The 18,570-nt window shown below is 41.7% G+C and overlaps 1 protein-coding gene across 2 annotated transcripts in view; it reads right to left on the bottom strand.

Moving 5' to 3' along the window:
- The window catches only part of tax1bp1b (Tax1 (human T-cell leukemia virus type I) binding protein 1b), a 153,264-nt gene extending 134,898 nt beyond the window's left edge, over positions 1-18,366 (bottom strand). For both annotated transcript variants that reach the window (XM_068059371.1, XM_068059380.1), the window contains exons 1-2: positions 18,227-18,366; positions 13,497-13,688 (exon numbers count right to left, since the gene is read on the bottom strand). In XM_068059371.1, the coding sequence (XP_067915472.1) occupies positions 13,497-13,673 (177 nt within the window). In that variant the 5' untranslated portion in view covers positions 13,674-13,688; positions 18,227-18,366. The remainder of the gene's footprint in view (positions 1-13,496; positions 13,689-18,226) is intronic.
- Positions 18,367-18,570: the final 204 nt, after the last annotated feature.

Here is an 18,570-nt window from a genome sequence, read left to right as displayed (position 1 = left end):
GCTAAAATCCACGTAGACATCATCAACTGCACTACCCTCATCGATCTTCCTTGTTTCTTCAACAGATTTGATCAAGTTGGTGAGACAAGATCTTCCCTTAACAAATCCATGAAGACTACCCTTGATTAATCTGTGCCTTTCTAAGTGACCACTTATCCTGTCTCAGAATAGATTCCAATAATTTGTCCACTACTGAGGTTAGATGGACTGGCTTGTAATGATTCAGTCTATCCCTCGCTCCCTTTTTTAAAGAGAGGTACAACACTAGCAGTCCTCCAATCCTCTGGCACCACACCTTGTATCCAGTGAGGACTGGAAAATTATGTTCAGATCCTCTGCTATTTCCTCTCTTGCTTCTTTTAACAGCCTAGGATACATTTCATCTGGCCCTGGTGATTTATCAACTTTCAAGGATACTAATCCCATTAATACTTCCTCTCTCCCTATGTTTATCACATCCGATACTTCACATCCCTCTTCCTTAACTACAATATCTGCATCGTCCCCCTCTTCTGGGAAGACAGACACAAAGTATTCATTGAGAACAATATCAACATCTTCCGCCACTACACATAGGTTACCTTTTTGGTCTTTTATGGGCCCTACACTTTCCTTAGTTAGCCTCTTAAGCTTAATGTATTGATATAACATCTATGGGTTCACCTTGATTTTGCTTGCCAATATTCTTTCATGCTCTCTCTTAGCTTTCCTAATTTCCTTTTTGATTTCACCCCTCCATTTTCTATACTCCTCTCAGCTTTCTGTAGCATTAAGCTTTCGGTGTCAAACATAAGCTTTCCTTTTCTGCCTGATCTTACCCTGTATGCTCCTTGACATCCATGGGGCTCTAGATTTGGCTGTCGCACCCTTTTTCTTTGTGGGAACCCCTTGAATCTCCCCTTTGAATGCCTCCCACTGCTCTGACACTAATTTACCTTCAAGTAGCTGTTTCTCGTCCACTTTTGCTAAATCACTCCTCAGCTTAGTAAAATTGGCCTTGCCCCAATTGAGAACTCGAACTCCTATTCCATCTCTGTCCTTTTCCATAATTATATTAAAACTGACTGAATTATGATCACTACCACCAAAATGCTCTACGACTGCCACTCCTTCCACCTGCCCATCTTTATTTCCTAAAACTAAGTCTAAAACTGCAGCCTCTCTTGTTGGACTTGCTACATACTGACCAATAAAGTTCTCCTGAATACACCTCAAGAATTCTGCTCCCTCAATTCCTTTCACACTAAAACTATCCAAGTTAATATTGGGGTCGTTAAAATCCCCTATTACGGCCCTATTGTTCTTGCACTTCTCAGAGATTTGCCTACATATCTGCTCTTCTCTCTCCCTCTGACTGTTTGGGGGGGGGGGGGGGGGGTGGGGGTGGGGGGTCTATTGTATACTCCCAGCAGTGGCCTCCTTTGATGAACCAATATGTCATCCCTCCTCACAGCTGTAATTGTTTCTTTGACCAAAACTGCCACTCCCCCTCCTTTCTTATCCCCCTCCCTATTGTGTCCGAAAACCCTGTAACCAGGAACATTGATCTGCCATTCCTGTCCCTCCTGAAGCCATGTTTCTATAATAGCTATGATATCATACTGCCACGTGTCTATCTCTGCCCTCAGCTCATCTGCTTTATTTGCTAATTATACAGGCATTTTCCCTATTACTTTAATGTCTGCATTTACGGGCATTCTGTTCAAGTCATAATTGTTTATAGTTCAATTTCTTGCCTCGCCATCCCTCCCTCCCACCCAACAGTTGTCTGCAGAATAGAGTTATCACAATGCCCACTGTGTGATATGATGTGACAATGCTTCAGTCTCTGGTTTGTGCTGAACAAATTGATCTCAGCTGGGGCTGCAATGAGGGCACTAGAGGCAGCTTCTGTGTACAGGGTTGTGTGGGGAGGGTAGCGGAGAGGGGGGAAAAAAGCATGATTGATGATTATAAAACCCTCATTCTCAGGCGAGGACAGGATTATGTTCAGCTCCCAGTTCTGAAATAGCCTGCCAATAATCATTGTTTAGGCTTATGTGAAGAACAGCTCCTTGGACGAAGTACCAGATGTCTGATCAAGACCCTTAGCACAATACTCTAGTTAGACTCAACACCTGAAGGTGAGCAGAAATCTTGGGCAGGACAAAATCCTTATTCCACAGGGTGAATACATATTGTTGTCCATTTAGATGAACTTAATAATGCAAGCATCCATTATCTGGACAGCCTAAATTCACATTTCATAACTGTACATTTCTCCTTAAATTTAGGTAGAGTAGGGGGTAGGACAGAGCGCGCGCGTGCGAGCGAGAGAGCATAGATAGAAATCTAAATGGAAAGTCTACTGGCATATGATCATAGAACACAATACAGTATTAAAGATAACAGCAAAATACTGCAGATGCTGGAAATCTGAAATAAATGCAAGAAATGCTGGAACTACTCAGCAGGTTTGGCAGCATATGTGGAGAGAATCAGAATTAACGTTTCAGGTCAGTGACCCTCTGAAGAAGGGTCAATGACCTGAAAGGTTAACTCTGCTTCTCTCTCCACAGTATTAAAGATGCTGACTAGAAAGGAAAAGTTCAGACAAATTTGGTCATTTGTATCCTGCACTGATCCTAATATTTGCATTTTTAATATTTAGGATCACAACCGGTTAAATCATTTTAAACCATGTGCAGCTCATTCAGAAGTAGTTTACTTTTGCTATACAAAAGAAATAAATAGAGAAACCAATTCCTTAGTCATGTAACCTACAAAGACTGCCACATGATGGCGCTATAGATTTCTCATGTAGCTTTCAGAAGTAGAACTCCATCACATGATTTAAAATACATATTAGAGCTTGCAATTCTTTTCTAGATTATGCTATAAATCACTGTATTTGGAAGCTACTGTAAAATCTAGCTAAGCAGCAGCCACAGAAAACAGCAGCCAGTAGTTGGCCAAACTATGTGGGACCAGTCAGCCTTGGGTCACAGCCCTGCCATGAGCTCATCTTTCAAACCAGAATGGGCAAGAATTAGTTCTAACTTTATGACTGCTAGCCCACTGTTCAGATTTTGCCCAAACATACATTCTGGTGGATCAAAAGTACAGCATCACTCCCCAACAAATGTAGGGCCTGATGTAAAAGGCATACAACTTAGCAAAAAGTTTAAAATCTTACTTGCTTCAAAATCTTGAAATTTCAAATAGGTTTTCTAGTAGATTTACAATACAGTTGATATCCAATACAAACATAATTGTTTACCGAAAAATCACAAATCACAATGAACCATTTTTCTCAATAAAATTTGCCACTATATGCAGCAGATTCCATTTAAATAAGTGGGGATGTCGCTGATAATTGCAAGGTGCTCAGTACCATTCACGACTCCTCAAATATGGAAGCAGGCTGTGCCCATGTGCAACAAGACCTAAAAACGTCCCAAAACACTTTAGAAGCCAAACCAAAGGAGATAATTAGAAGGGGGTGACCAGAAGTTTGGTCAATGAGTTGTATTTTCGGGAAGATCTTGCATATAGAGAGGTGGGGAGGTTTAGGGAAAGAATTCCAGTGTGTGGGGTGGCAGGCATGGCCACCCATGATGACTTGAAAGGAGGGAGAGGTTCGCAAGAGGTCATAGTCAGAGAAACAGAGTTCCAGGATGGGGGATGGAACTAGAGGAAGTTAAAGCAATATGGGGAAAGATGTAAAGGGGAGAGTAGACACTCATTTATGCCAGTAATATCTGCACATCCAGGTGGATGGAATTGGCTGAAACAGTGCAGAAGATCAGGGAATTTTAAATGCAAGTCAATTACACCCAAAGCCACTTAAGGTTCCTATTTTCCGCAATCTTTTACGCTGGTTTAAGATTCAATTTCCCAGGCTCTGCCCACAAAATTGGCCATACTCCCAAGTCAACATTCCAATTGTGCTGGTGAAGAAAGACTTATCAAATTACGCTAATTTTCCAAAAGGCACTTTTTAAAGAGTCTTTTTCATTTCAGAAAATATATGTTTAAGCCACTTTCAGTAATTTTAAAATCAGGTTATCTATAGTTGCAAGGGACTAGACACTCATTAAAAATGCTTTCTTTTTGGCATTAAAGCCATTAAAATTTTAATTTGGAGGAACTGAGTGCTGAAAAGTTCAAAAGGGCAAGCTTTCCAGATCCTGCGACTATCTCAGTCCTCAAAACCCTATACCATATTCTCAGTATTTGCCCATCCCACAACTGTTCCTAAAGCTCCCAAGCATTGTTAACTGCTATGTTATCTTTTGTTACAAAAAGATTAGAGTACAAAAGTAAAGTCTTACAACAATTATAGAGGGTATTGGTGAGGCCACACTTGGAGTACTGTATGCAGTTTTGGTCACCTTACCTAACAAAGGACATAGTTGCCCTGTAGGGAGTGCAACGAAGGCTGATTACGCTGGTTCCTAAGACAAGGGATTGCCCAATGTGGAGAAGCTGAGTAGACTAGGTCTATATTCCCAGGAGTTTAGAAGAATGAGAGGTGATCTTATTGAAAGAGACAAAATTCTAAAAGGACTTGACAGGGTAGATTTTGAGAAAATGTTTCCTCTGGCTGTGGAAATCTAGAACACAGGGCCACAGTCTCAGAATAAGAGGTCAGCCATTTAGGACTGAGATGAGGAGAAATTTCTTGAATCAAAGGGTTGTGAATCTTCGGAACTCTCTACCCTAGACAGCTGTGGATGCTCAGTCATTGTGTATATTCACGACAGTGGTCAATAGATCTTTGGGTGCCAAGGGAATTAAAGGATATGGGATAATGCAGGAAGGTGGAGTTGAGGTTGAAGATCAGTCATGCTCTCGTTATGACAGAAGAGGCTTGAAGGGCCAAATGGCCTACTCCTGCTCCTATTTATGTTCATTTGTTCTAATTCACTCCACAATTCCCCTAGTTCCCAGGATCCCCCATCGAGCATACCCATATCTCAAGATGTGCTCCAGTTATAGTTAAAACCTTCCTGTCCTGTGTTGCTCAAACTGAGTGTCCCCTTTCAGTACTCCCAGAACCCTAGTTTTCCTTCAGAAATTTTGAGACTGAGAAGGAAGAAATCTATTATTTGGCTAACTTAAGTATGACTGATACATTCTATTGTGTGCACACTGAACATGCTCAGACTACAGGACCTGCCTTTAGATAGCGGAGTAACAGTGCTGGGCAAAAACACAAAGTCCAAACAGAGATTTTGGAAGAGGCTGAGACCTTTAACTAAAAGTCATTAAAAGATACAAAAAAATTCAATGGATAAAATTAATTACATTATGAAATACAATTAAAAATAAAATGATTTTGTTTATATTCTCATTTTGGACATTAGAAATTTCTATTACGAGAAAAAAAAGTGGCAAGCAAAATTTTTTTTAAAAGTCGAGTCATTTGATTGTAGGTGAAGCTATCAGAATGGTGAAACAGGGACACATTTAGATAGGTATTCCCATTTTGGCATATTAATTTTTTTTTTAGCATAAAAGCATGGCACTGGATGCAAGATTAGTTTTTACAGGAAGTGTATGCCATACTCAAGTAGTTGTAAATTCCACTCATTCCATTCGGTTGATATTTGCCAAAAAAAATTTCCCCATCAACATGTTAGATGTCATTGTTTAAAATTTTTTTTTTTTTTGCACAATTTTTTTTTTTTAAAGAGATACAGCACTGAAACAGGCCCTTCGGCCCACCGAGTCTGTGCCGACCATCAACCACCCATTTATACTAATCCTACACTAATCCCATATTCCTACCACATCCCCACCTGTCCCTATATTTCCCTACCACCTACCTATACTAGGGGCAATTTATAATGGCCAATTAACCTACCAACCTGCAAGTCTTTTGGCTTGTGGGAGGAAACCGGAGCACCCGGAGGAAACCCACGCAGACACAGGGAGAACTTGCAAACTCCACACAGGCAGCGCCCAGAATTGAACCCGGGTCGCTGGAGCTATGAGGCGGCGGTGCTAACCACTGCGCCGCCCTATGCAACATCGGCTCTTGTTTGAGGTAGCAATTCCATTCTAGGTTTCTTGAATTAACAAGATTTGGGGAACTACCAGTCAGAAAAAAAAGCATTTTCTCCCTTAATTTGAAACGACAGTTCCTACAAGTAGGAACTTCCTTCCTTGCATACCCTTACTATAAGCTCACAAGACTCCCTTAGTCAACTGAGACAGCACTTCGAACAATTAAAAAAAATTACATAGTATTCCAGCTGACCAACATTATAACCCTCCCCGCACCATCCATCAATACAAGTTATGAATGCTACTCTGTTGCCCACTACTGCCCACAAAATAAGAAAACAAGCACTGAAACCTCAAGTTTGCCCATGCTCCCTTAAGACATACACTTACATCTCCAATTGTGTAGAAGTAAATCACCGGATCTGAAAAGAACAGTTAGGAAAGAAGGTGGACTATTTTATCTAATTCTTCCAGGCTACCAACCACACTGTAACTGGTGTTTAACTTGCACCTAAATAGATGAACATGACCTTAAGGATGGCAATTCTGGCAATCTAACACTCCTTCAGTTGAACACTGGAGTGTTTGTGCAGATATGTATTCAAGTCCTGGAGTAGAGATACAACCCATATCCTTCCAATCCATAGGTAAGAATGCTGCCACCCAACTAACATATGATAATGTGCAACAAGATGCTCACATTATAGGTAAATAATCAGCTTCATATTATGCATCTCTACATTACAACCAGTTCTATAAAATGTATAAAAAGTGCAACAGAAGTAGCAAACATTAGTGCAGTCTTATTTAACTTTGTCTTGACTCTGGACTTCAGTTACTGTCTTTTTTCATATTCTTCAGAAGAAATTTAGTCCAAGTTTAATCTAATCTTTTGTTCACAAATTTGTCTCAAGGAAATCAAAATTTATGTTTCATTTCTCAAAGATCATATGAAATAAATGAATGATAACTAAATAAAATTATAAAAATAATAAACTGGTCCTGGAATAACATCCAAGACTAGCAATCTTTTGCCAACTGATAATGTAACCTTTCAAACTGAGTTATGCTCTCTAACGATTCACACTAGCCAATTAGCGATTACATGACCATTTAACTTGTGGCTTTTGAGCAACCTCATTGCTGAAGCTAATCATATGACCAACCTGACTGACAAGGTCTTGAGTCAAATCTGGGAAAGGCAACCCAGGTGAAGGTGGCGATTCAGCAGGTTTCTGTTCACACAATAATGGCCTATTGGTCACTGAGAACCATATGACTGCTATGATTTTTATCTGTGGGAACGTGCTGTAAAGGCCAGCTATCCGACTTGAATGACATGTGTTGGCTTCAGGTTGGATTGGGTTGCACTTCCGACCCGAGCCCGAATGCCAGACCTAGACATAGGTAAGTGGCTCCACTGTTAATTTAACTTTTGGTCTAGAAAGGTGGCTTTGTTACAGTTATTTTAAGCTTGTGCAGATCAGCAACAAAGTGAAATACGGAAAGTAAGTTAACTGATGGTCGGGTCGGGTGTGGGACAAAATTGAAGGACTCGGGCCAGGTCGGGCTCGGGCTGGGTTTTTTTTTTTGCAGACCCTTTAAATGTGCTGTACTGTATACAGTTGCCAGCTCCTCCAACACCCTAGTGGACAAATGCACTACCCATTGCATTAAGTCTTGGCAGGAGTTAAATGGCCTATTTCCATGCTGAATTTCCTGTGATTCTATAAGAAGTTGTAGACTCAATCTCCACTTGATACACAGCTATCTCTGCCAGTTCAACAGCAGGGGCATTACAATGACCTTGACTGTCCTTGAGCCACAGTTGAGAATAGAAAAAAAAGACAGAATTCCTGCATCCGTCTCAGACTGGGAAATGGACCTGGACATTGGGTGACTGGACTTGGTTATTATGCCGCCCAAGTTGAACTGCCTCCCAACAATAACACATTAGGAATGGCCAACTGGATGTGGCACTGGCCAGCAATGGTGGAATTATACACCAGCATAGGTGACCACTTTCAGAAAACCAGAAAAAGGAGTGAGAAAACTCTAAGACTTTTCGACTTTGTCAGAGAAAGGGGACAAGGCATTCAGCTGCTCAGGACCAGACCTCATTCCAAGAGGGGAAATAAAGATTTAATTAGGAAGGGCACAGAAGTGAAGCTGATTAGGTCAGGATCTTGCCAGGAACTCTGTGGAATTTCAGAATTTTTTTTTTTTAAACAATGCAGGTTCTGACTGGGATTAAAATAACTGAGCACAACTGCTATGGAAGAGACACTACTAAAAGAGCTAGAATTTCACATTTACTGTATTACCTTATGGCCACTTGTAATTTTTCCCCTCTCATTAATTTCTCTTGATAAAAAGGTAATTGGAAGAGGAAAGGAGAAAATACAGATATCTGATGCAAGCCGTCAGCACTGGCTTCACCAAAGACGACTGGACCATGTCAGCTTACAGATCAATCAGATCGCAAAAGAACAAAAATGGAATGGAAGGCATGAACTAACCTATGCAACAAAGTCTTAGGTTTAGTAGATATTTAAAGCATCACATATCTGTAAGGATAAACAGATCGACTGGCTCAAATTAACAATGCTGATCTGCATATGGAGGGATTAATCTGCTATCATGCACGGAAGGAGCTATAATGAAATAAACAATGAAATGGAAGAATTATGAGTTTAAAAATTCAACTGGTAAACAAAACCACAGGTACACGGGCACTTGTAGCACAGCCAAAATGGAGTGGCAGTCACATGACCCTCCTGTACTGGAAATCACAAACCAGTCTTCAAGAATGGAACTCGTTAGCCTCATCTGAAATATCTCTGGGGAGAACTTCTTGAAGTTGAAAACAGCTCTACTGCAAACTGACTTTTATCAACATAAATGAACTAAAAGAATCCTGCAGACAACAGACTCAGCCCAAATCAAAATTGAACAGGTGTGAAATAGCTCCATGTTAACAGAATGGTCTGCATTCAGATATCAATTGATAGCCATAGTCTGCATATCCTGGTCCAAACCAGGGGAGTGGGCCATGTGTCTCCCAATAGATATTCTAATGGGATGAATTTTTACCTTAGAAAGGTAACCCTCTGCAGGTTGGGGGGGGGGGGGGGGGGGGGGAGGGGGGGTGCGCGGAAATCAAGTTAATACCTTCAGAAAGCAGTCCAGCCAAGGGCTGTAAAAGTGATTCAGCCAAGCAAGGAAGAAGCCCTGCTACTAACTCTACATTCAACTTGCTGCAGCAGAGAACTTAAAAGTGACCACCACCTCCAGTCTGAAGCTTTAACCAGAAAATCTACAACACCTCAACAAGTGGCAAGAAACATTCGCGCCACACAAGTGCCAGGCAAAGACCATCTCAAACAAGAGAGAATCTAACCAACTCCATGACAATCAAATAGCATTACCATTATTGAAACCCCCACTATCAACTTTCTGGGGGTTACCATTGACCAGAAACAGAACTGAATCAGCCACATATACTCTGTGGCTATAAGATCAAGTCAAAGGATGGGAATTCTGCGGCGAGTAACTCATCTCCTGTCGCCCCAATGCCTGTCCATCATCTACAAAGCACAAGTCAGGAGTGTGATGGGTGCAGCTCCAACAACACTCAAGAAGCTCGACACCATCCAGAACAAAGCAGCCCGCTTGATTGGCACCCCATTCACCACCTTCAACATTCACTCCCTCCACCACCAACACACAGTGGCAGCAGTGCATACCATATACAAGATGCACTGCTGCAACTCACCAAGACTCCTTCGACAGCATCTTCCAAACCTGTGACCTCTACCGCCTAGAAGGTGCATCAAGGGCAGCAGATGCATGGAAATACCACCACCTGCAAGTTCCCCTCCAAGCCACACACCATCCTGGCTTGCAACTATATCGCTGTTCCTTCACTGTCGCTGGGACAAAATCCTGGAACTCCTTTCCTAACAGCACTGTGAGTGTGCTTTCACTCCAAGGACTGCAGCGCTTCAAGAAGGTAGCTCATCACCACCTTTTCAAGGGCAATTAAGAGATGGGCAATAAATGCCAGCCTACAGCAATGCCACATCCCATGAACAAATAAATAAGTTCAAGACTACAAGCACCCAGGCCTGCACCTTTAAAAAAGACTGTCCTTCTGTTAAGATTCAACAGGTTTACCATAAACCATGAAAATCTACCTCACTTGAACCTTAAACTACTTACCCTTTTTCTCTCTATCAATCTATTCTTGTGTATGTGTGCACGAGTGAATGCGTGCGGGGTTGAGATTGCGACCATTTCGGGGACTGCATAAAAAGTTAATTTTTTTTAAACCTACAAGAAAGCCTTTCATTTGTCTGTTTATTTGGCCCGAAAGACACTCGGGTTAACGCAACATTTTCACAAACACGACTGCGGTCAGTTGGGTGAACAGTGGGAACCACCCATACCTCTTTCCACCTGTCCGTAACACCGTCTTTTCCCGTAAAAGGCATAAAGCACGTCCCTCCCATGTGCTACAAGATGACCCCTTCCAATGCAGTTTGCATTAATCCATATTTTGTCAGAACAAATCATCTTCATTCTGCCCCAGTTAAGGTGAATTCAAGAGGCGACAACCTCCTCTCTGGATCTTTGCATCAAATGTGTCAATCATTAATTGCTTCTCCACTGAAGGCCACTGTTCCCAAGGATTGGATTGTATGCAAACTCGAATCCCCTACTTTGCCTACTCAGCATTTATTTCACCATCATTCTGCACACTCTGTTTGACCAAATACTGATACAGTTGAAGGGGTTAAGTAGACACAAAATGTGAATTAGAAAGGCAACTCAGCAGAATATAGTTAAATCAGGATGAGAAAGAGACAAAAAGCTGCTAAGATGGTGGCAACGTTTGGAGTGAACGTTAAAGCCAGAATTGGCCCAGGCTGCACAATGTGGAATGTCTGACTAATGTGAAACAAAGATAGAGCACCAAGGCTGGAGACGTCTATTGTGAGCACTGACAAGACTAGAACTGTGTATTCATAAGAATGCATGATTAATTGTCTACTGTTTGACCATATTGCGTGACAAAAACTGTATATAAATTTATATCATTGAGTGTAAAATCAGAGTGCTATCTCGGACTGCCCAAGATGGTCTCTCCCTGCATACACTTTAATAAACAATTGAAACCCATACCCGAGTCTCCTCGTGTGGTGACTGAGTTGTCCCACAACACAGTTATATATGCAGCCAAGTAAACTGATTAGGTCTCATGTTACCAAGTGTGTGCATAATGAGTCTATCAGTTCCTTTGGCACATTTTACTTTCTATAGTTTATTGTTCCAAAGTTTACACCTCTCTGTACTGTTTAAAAAAAAATTCTGAAAATAGAAAGCTATAAAATACAAAGAATGAAGAATCAATTTTCAACTGTTACAGGACTCTAGTTAAAAGGATATTATTCAAAAGTACTGTGTCATGTTCTCCAATGAAAAATATATTCTCTGATTTCTTAATAGAGTTTGTTTACCTGGGTTAAGCTGTTCTTAAATACCAAAAATAAACAACTGAATGTCTCTTAATACTCCTGAAATATCTTCTAAAAGTATAAACAGTTACTATATGCATTTCCAGTCTTTTAAGAATTAACCAAAAACTGCACTGACTTTTCAAGTATTTTCATTTATTCCAGAAACTTAACTGGACCAGACATATAAATACTGTGGCTACAAGAGCAGGTCAGAGGCAGGTAATTCTGCAGTGAGTAACTCACCTCCTGACCCCCAAAACCTGTCCATCTACAAGGTACAAGTCAGGAATGTGGAGTACTCTCCACTTGCCTGGATGAAGACAGCTCCAACAGTCAAGAAGCAAGGTGGCAGCTCATCTCCACCTTCTCAAGAGCAACTAGGGATGGGCAACAAATGCTGGCCTTGCCAGCGTCGCCCCCATGAAAATTTTTTTTTAACAAGATGAGTGGCTGCAATATTCTAAAGGACCTGAAGGTGGTGCTGTAAGGGTCACATTATGTGGCCAACTGTACTGGGACTAAAGGCCTGCTTGGGTCTACAAAAAAAAACCCAACCCGAGCCAGACAGAACCACATCTGAACCGAACCCAACCCGTCTCGAGTCCTTCCATTTTTTCCCCGTGCCCAACCTGACCATCAGTTAACTTACCTTCTGTTTTTCATTTGTTGCTGATCTGCACAAGCTTAAAATAACTGTATCACCACCTCTTTAGTCCAAAAATTAAATTCACATTGAAGTCACTTACCTGTGATAGAGCGTGTCCGACCCGGTCCAACCTGAGCCGGAATGCCGGACCCAGAAGTGCAACCCGACTCGACCCGAACCAGACACGGCGTCGGCTCCCTTCGGGTCGGGTAGCAGGCCTCTAACTGGGACTGCCCCATACATTACGTGACAAGCTGCTGTTGCTGCCCTCTTGCTCCCAACAATAAAAACAGGTCATGATTTTTGGTAATTCCAAATATCCTCCCACCTCCATATGTTTAAATTATCGACCCTTTTCCTTATATGAACTTTTATCTAACTGGACAAAAGAGTTATACTCCATCAGTCCGACACACCAGAATATGGGAACCATACTAAGACTATGTCAAAGGCAATAATACAAAAATTGGATGTTCCAGCCGCCTACTTATTTGCTCCAAAATGGAACATGCAAACTAGCAATAGAACCAACTTTAAATTTCTTTGACGTGATACATCAGCATTTGTATGCAGACCTTCTTGTAACGAGCAATTTTTTTAAATGCAAGTCGACCATCAGTTAGATTAGGTCATATTAGATATAAACACCTCTGCAGATGAGTTCAATAAGAAATCCCTCTGCCGGGGAACTCTGTACCCTGAGCAACAACTGGGGCAGTACCCTTCTGCTAGTGAACAGCAACCCGCCAACCTCCACATCAAACTCTACCATCTCCTGCTGACAAGATTCTTGGTCACCACTCCGCCCACGATGAAGACATTCAGCAGAACCTATCACTTGCCATGACAAGAGTATTTTCATTCTCCCTCCCCCATCGCTTCCTCTCTCCCTGATCAAGATTTCATAATCATATCCTGCTCACCGACTAAAATAAAATTCTGAACTAAACTCCATCCCCACGCTAACAGAAAGGGAGAAAGGAGGAGGAATGGAGGGGAGTGTGGCAGAGAGGATGAAAGAAGAGGGAATTCCATTCTCCCTTTTGGAACAACCCTTTCAACCCCTGTAAGCACCTTCCCCTCACTCCCCTCTTGTCCTCTCTTCCTTCCTTCAATTATCCTCTATAAACTAATCTGAGCTAAAAATGTATGCTTTGTTTTGACTCAGTGCATGTAATATCACAGGAGACCAACTAGTTATGTATAACAAATATAGTGGACCAATTAAGCATAGGTTTGGGCAATTCCTTAAAGAAACACTAAGCCAGTAACTCCACTGAAATATGATAAATGCAACAGCTCAAAAAGTATAACACTCACCAGCACTACTAGAAACTTACCTTAAAAATGCCAACCCAGTCCTTTTGATGTGGCTTAATGTACGGAGTCAGTATGTAATGGCACTCAAGGGGAGCATGAGGGAGGTAACTTTTTGCCACATTTTGAAAGATTACATGAGCAAAATTAGACGTTTGCATCGTGCTGCTTGACGGCAGTGGAGCATGAATTACATCCATTCTTCAGCGTAATTTCTGTAAAATTGAAAAGATTGTCAAGTTACTTAACCTCCCCCAGTATCTGGTTTAAATAATATGCAATACTATTCAACATTATACAGACCTTCAACAACAAAATATCCCAAACCACTTCACAAGTACAGGGAGGAATTCAAACACTGAGCAGCAACTGAGATAATATGGGAAGGTGGCCAAATGAGAGGTTGATGTGGTAGGTCTGAGCAGATTTTTGAAAGTAAGCAAAGATAAAGCACAAGAAGTGGGTACTGTTGAGAGACAGAGCATTTTTAGATCCTGCGAGTAAATTTTATTTAATAGATTAAAAGGGTGACTTAAAAGGAGTGCCTATAATTGCAACATTCCTTTACAACTCACAGGACACATTGACTTTTCATTAAATGTTGGCTCAGCAGGTTTAGGCAGTGACTTGGAGTCATATTGGCCAGGAAGGTCTCAGGTTCAAATCCTAGTCTATGCTGAGTTAGCCGAGGGCAGCAGCACAGCTAAACTCAGTCCTGTCCTCATCACACATATGCCTGTTTTAGTACTAGCAAGTAGGAATGCTGGCTGACAGTTTTTTCCCTCCCCCTCTCAAATACCAAAGGAATTGAGGCCAATTGCAACACCATGTCAAGGCTGGGAGACCAGCTAACTCAGCACATACTCGAGACTGAGAAGGGGCATTGAGAGGTCTTGTGAGGAAAACAAGCCTTTCCGGGAAACCACCTGACTTCCAGCTCAATAAACAACAGAGAACTTTGGACACCTGGAGAAGTTGTTTACTAAGAAGTGACAGGTCAAGACTGATGGAGGTCAAAAGTTAACCTCCTGTTGTCGGCTTCACTTTTGAATTGTTTTGAGTTGAGGTTGAACTGTATCAAAAGGGTGAGAACTTCCAAGGAGAGAAGAGAATTCCCAAGGTAGGAGAGACCACAACCCAGCTCAGCTTTCCAGCACCTTTCTAAAAGACCCTGAGAAGTCCACTGTGTCAACTCATCTCAAAGTCTTTGAAGAAAAGCCTGCTAAATTAATTCTCAATGTCCCCTGAAAGGAACTGTTCTAAAAGATCCCAGTGACCCGTCTACGTGTACACAGTGGCCAGACTGTATGCCAGTTTTGGAGCACAACAAATCTCATCTGCTGTTTCTTCAAGAATGAGCAAGTATTCAGCCCAAGTGTTTTTGTCTGTAACAGAGCTCTAAAAACAAAACCCCTTTATTTTTCCAGTTAACCAGTGTATGTGCATGTGTGAGTATAAGGGGCTTAGGTAAAAAGGGAACTTTAATATTTCAATCTGTGTGTTTATGCTCTACTTCATTACTGGTTAAGATTTGTTTTATAATAAACTGATAATTTTGTTGATTAAAGAAACCTGGTAGGTGTGTTTTATTCTGGAATAAAAAAAGTCTATGACTGACCGTATCGGTAAGTGGGAAAAAATGTAAATATATGTTGTGACTGGTGGAGAAGTGGAACTAGAATAAACAGTGCACTCCTCCTGCCTCGGTCGTAACAAATAATTAAATTTTTTGCAGAGAGACTAGACAAGATTTTCAAAAGGCCTTCAATAAGCTACCACATAATAGACAAATGAATAAGGTCAGAGAACATGGAGTCAGGGGACAAGAAGCAGAATGGATAGCTAGCTGACTTCAAGACAGAAAGCAAAAAGTAGGGATAAAGGAGTGGTAGAAGGAGGCAAGTGGTGTTCCACAAGCATCAGTGCTGGAAGCACTATTGTTCACAATTTATATGATTTAGACTGGAATCAAAAACAACTTCTAAATTTGCAGACGACACCAACTTGGGGGGGATAGTCAATACTGAGGAGGACTGCAACAAATTACAAGATATTAATAAACTTGCAGAATGACAATATAATTGGCAAATGAATTAACACACAAATGTGAGATATTACATTTTGGCAAGAAAATAAAGAGGGTGCACATTTCTTGGAAAATAAGAATCTAAATATGGTATAAATGTACAAATCACAAAAAGTAGTCACACAGGTTAACAAGGCCATAGTAAAAACAAACCAAGCACTAGGGTTTATTTCTAGAGGGATGAATTGAAAAGTAAAGTCACGCAAAACTTGTATCGAACCTCAGTTAGACCACATCTGGAGTACTAAGTACAATTCTAGTCACATGATAAAAAAGTGTAGAGGGTACATGAGAGGGTACATGAAAGATTTACAAGGATACCAGAAATGCAGAGGTATACCTATCAGGAGAAGACAAACAGGCTAGGCCTCTTCTCTTGAAAAGAGAAGGCTGAGGGGGTGACCTAATGGAGGTCTTGAAAACTATGAAAGGTTTTGATAGAGTAGGCACAGAAAAGCTTTTCCACACAAGTGGAAGAATTCTAAGAAAGTCACCAAGAAATCAAACAGGGAATTCAGCAGAAACTTCTTTACCTATAGAGGGTTGTGAGAATGTGGAATTCACTAGCACAGGGAGTGGTTGAAGTGAATAGTATAGATACATTTAAGGGGAGGCTGGGTAGGCATAACGGAGAAGGGAAAAGAGAGTTATGTTGACAGAGTTGGACGAGGAAAGATGGAAAGGTGAGAATAGAGCATTAGCGCTGACATGGATTGGTTGCGCCAAATGGCCTGTTTCTGTACTGTATATCCTATGTAAAGTAGTGATAGCTTAGATTTATCCAAGATGGTTGCACATTTCTTTTTCACTCATTGCATTAGCACAGAAATACTTCACACAATGGGGAACAACATACCGTTAGAAATAAAATATAGGTCGTAGATCCACAATTTAAAATTTTGCAATTACTTAAGAGTTTCTTGAACAATCAGAATCTAAAATGGACAGGATATATCAATAGCCATCCTTCAGGATTTTGCATTTTACTTTCACAAAAAAATTGGCAATTAATTAACTTTGAATGTGAATTTGCACTAATTTTTTTTTTTAAATCGAGATGAGATTTGGTATATTAATGAGCCAACTATCCTATTTTTGTCAACATTAAGCAACTTGAGAATTCATCTCATGGACTAATAGAGCATTTATTAAGGTGGGAATAATTTTATTAATTTGAGCCCAGGAGGCCTCTGCTGAGAGTATACTTTTAAGAGAGAAAGTAGTACTAAGTTCAGTTGACAAGCTAACTAGCAATTCTCTGAATGGAGAAACAATTAAAAGTAGAGCTTTACCACTCGTAGGAAAGAGAAGGGGGGAAAAAAGAACTGAACCTGTCAACTGGGTCTGGAGATGGAAGCTAAAATGCAGATGGTCAGATTTTCTGATCTATAAAGAAAGAGAATAAATCAGTCAGGGACAGGGCATGTGGTTTGTTATCTTAATGTTTTTGTGCAGAGAAGTGAGATTGAGTGAAGAAAGTATATACTTCGACTATTACTCTATATTTTTTTAAAAAGCATTTTAAAAACGCACCAAGGCTCCTTAGACAGCACCTTCCAAACCCGCGACCTCTACCAACGAGAAGGATAAGAGCAGCAAATGCATTGGAACACCATCACCTGCAAATTCCCCTCCAAGTCACACACCATCCTGACTTGGAACTATATCGCCATTCCTTCACTGTCGCTGGGTCAAAATCCTGGAACTCCCTTCCCAACAGCACTGTGGGTGTACCTACCTCACATGGACTGCAGCGGTTCAAGAAGGCAGCTCACCACCACCTTCTCAAGGGCAATTAGGGATGGGCAATAAATGCTGGCCTGGCCAGCGACGCCCACATCCCATGAATGAATAAAAAAAAATTTAACGATTCATATCAGGCTTCATCTCGCTAAGGTACTTCTCAGTTCACCTACGAAAACAGGGAAAATGCTAAAGACACAGTATCTAGTTCCGGTCACAAGAGGGTCCTATTTTTTCACCTTGGATTACACTACCACAATTTGATATTGGACAGTACACAATAACGTAATACACTTAGGATGTTTACAGGAGTGACCAGCATTGCTGTATCCGAGAAAGTATCTAAAACAGACCCAACATCTGAAACCACATACCCACGCACAGATTTCCTGTGGTATTGTTTTAACCCAAGCCAAAAACCATATATTAAGAATAGATGTCAAATTGCATTTTTATTAGCGTATACTGGAACATCCATTCAAGCCGGTTAATAAGCCTTGTCCAGTCGTGAGTTGCCAATCGGCGGAAATGCGAGAGAAGGAGAAAGAGCAAGAAAAAAACACAACCTCACAACTCGCCAAGCTCACTGATCTAAGGCTCCTTGGTCTCAATAATAATCCCCGCCCAACGGAGGCCACGAACCTCCTTCCAAATCAACAGCAGCCTTTGGGGAAAGGCCCGGAAATCCGTAACCCCCAGTCCATCCTCCCCTTCCCCGGGAGGCCGTCAACAACCCTTCCTCGACGCCAACCTCAGCGACAGCCGCTGAGGCCGCAACTCATTCCCGATCCCCAGCAAAACAACAACAGATTTCACCACAGCTGCTGCGCCACAAACACAACCCGGGCTCAGACCCAAAAACTCAGCACTAGCTGAGCGATCTGAAAACAACTCAATCATCACCATAATCCAAGCAATACTCACCCTATCCACACCGCCGATCTCTCTCTTTTTAACTCCGTCACCAACCCCGCGACGCCATCGCTCTGCCTGCGACATAAACAACTTCCGGGAGCAAAGGGTATCAGCCTGAGGTCCGGGGGGAAGGGCCGGAGATGTGGCTGGGACGAGTAAGCTGGCGGGTTTGGGGGAGAGGGGAGGAGTCGAGAGGGGGGAGGAGTGGTGAGGTTGGGGGGGAGGGAGGAGGAGTGGTGAGGTTGGGGGGGAGGGAGGAGGAGTGGTGAGGTTGGGGGGGAGGGAGGAGGAGTGGTGAGGTTGGGGGGGAGGGAGAGGGGTGGAGAGGTTGGGGGAGGGGGAAATGGGGAGGG

This window comes from Heterodontus francisci, chromosome 2, assembly GCF_036365525.1.
Source record: "Heterodontus francisci isolate sHetFra1 chromosome 2, sHetFra1.hap1, whole genome shotgun sequence".
NCBI lineage: Eukaryota > Metazoa > Chordata > Chondrichthyes > Heterodontiformes > Heterodontidae > Heterodontus > Heterodontus francisci.
The sequence above is the reverse complement of the archived record's forward strand: the minus strand, read 5'-3'. Positions and strand labels throughout refer to the sequence as shown.